Here is a 6,282-nt window from a genome sequence, read left to right on the forward strand (position 1 = left end):
TTTTCAAATCAGAATCCTTCTCTTCAGCTGTTCCACTGCCCCCAGAGTTTTTACAGGTGCCTCAGGGAGGTGGTAGCACATTTATGGAGACAAGAGATCCACATATACCTGTACTTGGATGACTGGTAAATCAACGTGTTGCCAGAACAAAATCTATCCAATCTCATATCCTTCACTGATGCTCCCTATTTGAGCTGGGGCTCTCAGAAAGTTCAGGAACAGTGAGAGGAGGAGATAGGTGGAGGTACAATAGCGCTCCAGCAGGCACCGCAATCGAAAGGTTCAACCAGCACAGCTGCACCAGTTGCATATTCATGAGTGTGACTATACAGAAGACACTCAAAGAACTCTGGCTAGAGGTGAGTAGCCTACATCTAAGCAAGAGAAATACATGCCATTGCAATTAAATGTGTGACATTCTGACTTCAAGATCCATGTAAAAAAACCCTATTCTCAATCTATAGTTGTCTATTCATAGTATTAAATAAGTGGCATTAGTCAACTGCTGACCTAATTTAGAAAAATGAACAAATGTCCCCATTTAAATTTAATCTTCATGTAAGGGACCAAGAAGCCAGTTTAAGTGCCGTAATGCATGCTTTTCTGTTTTTAATTAGCTGCTGGAAAACATGACTGAAGTCGTTAGAAGGGGGATACAGGAAGCACAGGTTCAGCTTCAGAAAGCAAATGAAGAAAGACTTCTTGAAGAGGTAAGAATTCCAAAATCTGTTATCTGCATCACATAACTTTGTAACACTTAGATGGCTCATTCACTGGAATCATCTTTTAACGGCATGTTTTACAGGGCCTGCTACGACAGATTCCTGTAGTTGGCTCTGTGCTGAACTGGTTTTCTCCATTTCAAGCATCACCAAAGGGAAGAACATTTGACTTAACAGCAGGTAGGAATAAATACATCTGCAGCAATAGTACATTAGCAATAATTCTGTAAAATGTGGAAACCTTTACAGTGTTACACAGATTTCTTGTTAACTGATTTATAAGATGTCCAAATTATGTGATTAAAAAGGCACTCTTAAGATCGAAAGGAACATTGTCTACCCACCCCTTCTCCAACACTGAATAAGAAAATATCTAATGCCACCATCTGTCCAGTTCCCTTTAAATCTCAATACTTACAATTCTCAAGTCAAATTAAAGCGATTTGCTGGAGTTGGCTGTTGTTCCCTCCATTATATTACAAGAAGGGGCTCTTCAAATCATCTGTGTAAGTTGGAAAATTGGATTTCTGCTTGGACTTCTTGTACAAAAAAACAGCAGGATGGGGAGAGCTTAATAGTGTCATAAGAGCATTCCTCCAAGTGTGTAATATATACAAGCACGATATATCTAAATGTGTATCTGTATGTGTGTGTACATATATATTATGGTGGCACCCAATTGACCTCTAACTAAACTAATTTTTATATTTGAGTTCTTGGTTCAGCTGTCCTCTGGCCTGTCACATTCCCAGCCTTCGCTAGTCTGCACAGTAAGACATTAGTAGTCTGGGACCAGCAGGTTAGAACCGAATTGGGACTAGCTCTTGACTATGATGGGTATGGTGTGAACATGGCTATGTGGAGGGAATCCATGGCAGTGTAAAAGAGTGAATGGGAAAATTATTCTAGGTGGATTCCACTTGTACCTCATGCAAGTCATTCTGGAGTAAGTACTAGCCTAGTTTTCCCTGAGACTGTAAGTTCTCAGACTGGGGGAGGCTGATAAGGTGGTAGCAGAGGCCTGCGAGCAGCCTTATATTTATATATATGTGTCAGGCCAGCCTTATATTTATTTTTAAGCTAGGAGGGTGGGGGAAGCATGTTCACTGTGTTGCTTCACTTCTCCCACAGTGGTTGAAGCACAGAATGGAAGATTCCTTTGGCAGAAAAAGGCAAGATTTGCCTAAGAAGGATTTATCCTATTTCTGATCAAATGTTCCTTTAAAGTGCTGTGCTCACAGGGACTTAAAATGAAGTTTGAAGCTCAGGATGTATCAAGTTTCCAGTGGTGGAGGAGAAGGAGAATGTTCACTATGTTAGAAGTTATGAAGTGGGTGTCAGTCATTTGATTATTTTGAGAATCTGTATGTAATAGTTCATGTCCCTTTCTGTACTTGAAGCATAGTATATTCTGTTCGTGATTAGAATGGCACAGATTCATGGGGAGATGGCAAGTACAGCTTCAGAATTGGGGCTTAGAATCTGAAAGGGAGTCAGGCACCTAAATACCTTGGATGATCTGGGCTTTAATACTTGCTTGGGGACATGCAGGAGAGTGAGTTAAATATAGAGCACCAGAAAAGTTTAAAAAATGTGTACTTAGTTAACGTGTTACCTGGTTCTAATATTATTTAGTGGTGTCAATAAAACTTTGTCTCTTTCAAGACTTTTTTTTCCCCCATTGGCAGGCTCTCTAGAGTCCACAGAACCCACATATGTATCAAAAGCACAGGGGACTGGGACCACTCCACCCCCCACTCCAACTCCCAATCGCATTAAACAAAGGCTTCCTGGTGAGTTTCCTCCAATTAATTTTAATAAATGTGCAGTTTAATGCTAAAGAACACTCTGCTTTGTTGAAAAAGCTAATTAGTACATAATGGAGTTTTATTGCCTAATCAATGTATGAGATTTGCTTTATTGTCTCCACACTCCTGATCATGTCAAACTAGAGCACTAATCTTGTTTGTAATTGTACCTGTCCTCCTGTTGATTTTAAATGACCAGTGCAGCAGTCAAAAAGACCCAGAATGGAGCACCATTCAAATCATCTTTTCCCACCCCCATTGTGCTCTGAAGGAATAATTCCTGGGACTGCAGGGGAGGTAGCTATCCTTCTGAACACCAATAACTACCTCTGACCACAGGGCTTTTTCCGCTGGAAAATATTGTAGAATTGTAAGTTCTCTAGTTCGCACTGAGGGTTACTGAAGTTTGAAAATCATCAAGAAGACAAACCAACAACCCCAAAAAAACAAGGAGAATGTATTTCATTTATTTTGGCCACTGCAGTTTTTTTGCTGTATTACACAAATGTGGTATTTAGTGGAAGTAATGATATCTTAGCATGAAATTACACAACAACGTAAATCTGCTCAGGAGAGGCAAGATGAGCTTTTTTTCCTTTCACTGTGTAAATGAGCTGATTACCCACATGTAGGCTGGCAAAGCTATACTGATGGTCTTGTCCTCTTTCCCCGGGTTAGATTTAGGTTTGAATTTAGTTTGGACTGTCAGCTTCTCTAGTTGGTCATTAATCCTCTGGAAAACCCTTTGGGGCACAGTGATCTGTTTTAGTAACTTACCCATCCAAAACAGTCTTATCAAGTAATGTGTCCCTTGACTTGCTCTTTTTACTGACTGTCAGTATTTTCCAGCCAAGCCTTAACGGGGTTACGGTTTACACATGGGAAAACAACTACTGGTGCAGATTACATCAGTTACATATCTGTGCTTTATGTCTAAATGAACTTAAATGCAGCTATGGCTTTAAAAATAGAGACCAGCTTTTAAAAATGTGGCTTATAGTTTCTATAGATTCATCTGTGCATTTACTGCCTTCTAATACTATATTCATTTTTCCACAGGTCAAAAGCTTTTTAAAAGATCTTTAAGAAGCTCTGATGGATTTAGTGAGACCAGTTCAGTTAGTCACATTGATGACTTGGAAAAGATTGAGCAACGGTCCCATTCTGTGTCTGCTATACAAGAGCAAGGGACTGTGGAGACAGAGAAAGCAGAGCAGCAGAATGAGATAGCACAGGTAACAAATGACAAAACTGAAGACCTGCAAAGTGACAAATCACAAAAATCGGGAAATGACTCCACTAAAGTAGAGGAACAAGAAAGTCTAAGATAAAATTCAGATTTTGTGAATTAAGACTTTGTATAATAACCACATTCCCTGTAGGGCAGGGAAGTTTATGATGTATTCAATATGTGAACAGTGCCACACGTTAGTACAGTAACTACTACTGTAATTCACAATTAACAGGGATTTTGCACAAAAGCAAGTTAAAAACAAAGCTTTTTCCCCTACGGGCCAGTTAACTTGTTTTATTGTACACTTATTACAATTGTTTTAATCCTATATACCTTATCTCCAAAGTGATACCTGATTTATTTTAATGGCTTATACACATTTGCCTGAAGGAATATTTTTTGGCAAAAGAGTGACAGTTATTGTATGAATCCAGGTGGCATTATAGTGCTTAATGAGTTGATCATACATTTGAGTTAAGGTTAAACATGCACCTGGTGATATTTGTAAAGTGGTCCTAACTTAAATATTCAATAAACCTACCAGTTGCTCACCTTTATATTTTAAATCAGTTTAATCTTAAAAAAAACAACCCCACAATTTAGGTAGTCACTCTGTCTGTAGTGCACTTCATCTCATTGTTTTTTTAATCCCTAATGTTCATTAGAAATTCATTGCCCCTTATGAAAAGGTTGTCAAGCAGTTGCGGTGCAATGAGTGACAGGGATGTATATTATGAATATGTAAATACTACTTTGCCATCAACGTTTTTTTTTTCCCTGTTGTGGGAATTGGTCCACTCAGTTAAGCTCCTTAACCTTACTGGGCTTGTGTTAACCCGTATAGAAAGTAATAGTGCCTCTGCACGACAGTTGCTTCTTGCCTCTATCACTGGCAAGAAGCACTAATACAGATCTAGCCTCATTTACTGCTGCACACCCTCTATAACCAGATCCTATGAACACAGTTACTGGAATCTTTGGTTATATATTTTTAAAGTTAGTAAAGCTTGAAAAAGTCATGTTGGTGATGGTTTCTACACTATTCTGATTTGAGTAACATAAAACTTAATTTTAGTAGATATTGTACATACTTGAAATTATAGGTTACATACACTACAGCATATAGCTCCTTTATAATCTGTTAACTTGTGATATTAGACAGAAGTTTAATGTTCAGAAGTATTTTCTCCACTATATTACCTGCAGAAGGAAAACAGACACCCTAAAAAAAAAATTGGATCCAGCCCTACAAAATTGACTTGTTAACACTATCACCAATATTCCCTTAACATAAATATTATGTGCGTAAATTACTACCTTGTGTAGGTCATTATGATGGTTCCAGCGGTAACAGGATTGGATAGCATTGTGATATTTTGTTAAGGATTTTTCGCTGATTTATATGTACTGTCAACTTTTCAGTTTTTGATTAGCTGGGGAGTTGTAGTTAAGTCAGACTTTTTGTTTATAATTTCAGATACTTCTTAGACAAAACGGAGTGCAATTTTTCTTAAATACAAAAACAATTAAGTCAACTAGTCTTCCTTATTAGTTTATTTGGAAATGAAGTACATTAACATGGGTATATTTGTGGGGGGGCAAAATTAATTTAATATTTTTATATTTGGAATTGCTGAACTAGTGGTTTTGTTGGACTAGAGCTACATACTTTAGATATTACCCAAATGTTTCAATAAAGATTCTTCAAATTACAACATCTGAGAATTCAATTACCACTGAAGAAAGCTGCACTAACATCTGTGCGGTAGTTTATGAAAACGGGTGTTTGAACGATGGGGGTGGTTTGTTCTAGGTACCATTTGATGACATAAGAAAAACTAGGGTATCAAAACACCTCTACTACAATCTCTATCCAGCTATTGCACAGCCACTATGTTCCACCTGTTGTTACTACTTCCAGTTCACTCAAGGCTCAGACAAGTACAAGACTCCAGCAAGGTAGCCTGAACCTCAGCATTACTGTGGGGAGGACCCAGGATGTTTAAGTTTCAAGCCCAGGGAGGGACAGAAGTTGCTTTTGAGTTCGGTTAAAAGATTCCAGAGAGAAGTCCTGGGGCTACTACTCTCATACAGTGGAACAAAAGAGGAGCCTGGAGGGGAGAAAATGGCAGGCTCATGACCAGTGTTGTGTGGGATACTGATTAAGGGAAGAGACTTTAAAAACAGACCTGGGCAGAGGGCCAAGTGACAAGAAGAGAGATCATGCCAGGGCCTGACCAGATGACAAGTGCTGCAAGCCATGAATCCACTCTTCTTACTGGACATGGAATTACAGGCCTCATTCATTCTACTGGAATGCTTTAGTGAAGTTGTAATTAGCAAATTCAGCATTGCCCTGACTTACCAGGTGGATATACAAAAAGCAAATGAAACAATATTTGAGAGATGAAAGTAACTACACAATTAACCTGAAATCCATAACTTACTGTATTGTGTGATCCTTTACCTATCATTTTAGTCTTGTGAAACAAGATTATCTACAACACTGAGAATTTAT

General features: G+C 38.4%; 1 protein-coding gene across 1 annotated transcript in view; it reads left to right on the forward strand.

Annotated features, from left to right (window-relative positions):
- The window catches only part of PDXDC1 (pyridoxal dependent decarboxylase domain containing 1), a 47,952-nt gene extending 42,473 nt beyond the window's left edge, over window positions 1-5,479 (forward strand). The window contains exons 20-23 of the mRNA XM_007058141.4: window positions 618-710; window positions 806-902; window positions 2,411-2,515; window positions 3,590-5,479. Of these exons, the coding sequence (XP_007058203.2) occupies window positions 618-710; window positions 806-902; window positions 2,411-2,515; window positions 3,590-3,861 (567 nt within the window). The 3' untranslated portion in view covers window positions 3,862-5,479. The remainder of the gene's footprint in view (window positions 1-617; window positions 711-805; window positions 903-2,410; window positions 2,516-3,589) is intronic.
- Window positions 5,480-6,282: the final 803 nt, after the last annotated feature.

Source organism: Chelonia mydas, chromosome 10 (assembly GCF_015237465.2).
Source record: "Chelonia mydas isolate rCheMyd1 chromosome 10, rCheMyd1.pri.v2, whole genome shotgun sequence".
Taxonomy (NCBI): Eukaryota; Metazoa; Chordata; order Testudines; family Cheloniidae; genus Chelonia; species Chelonia mydas.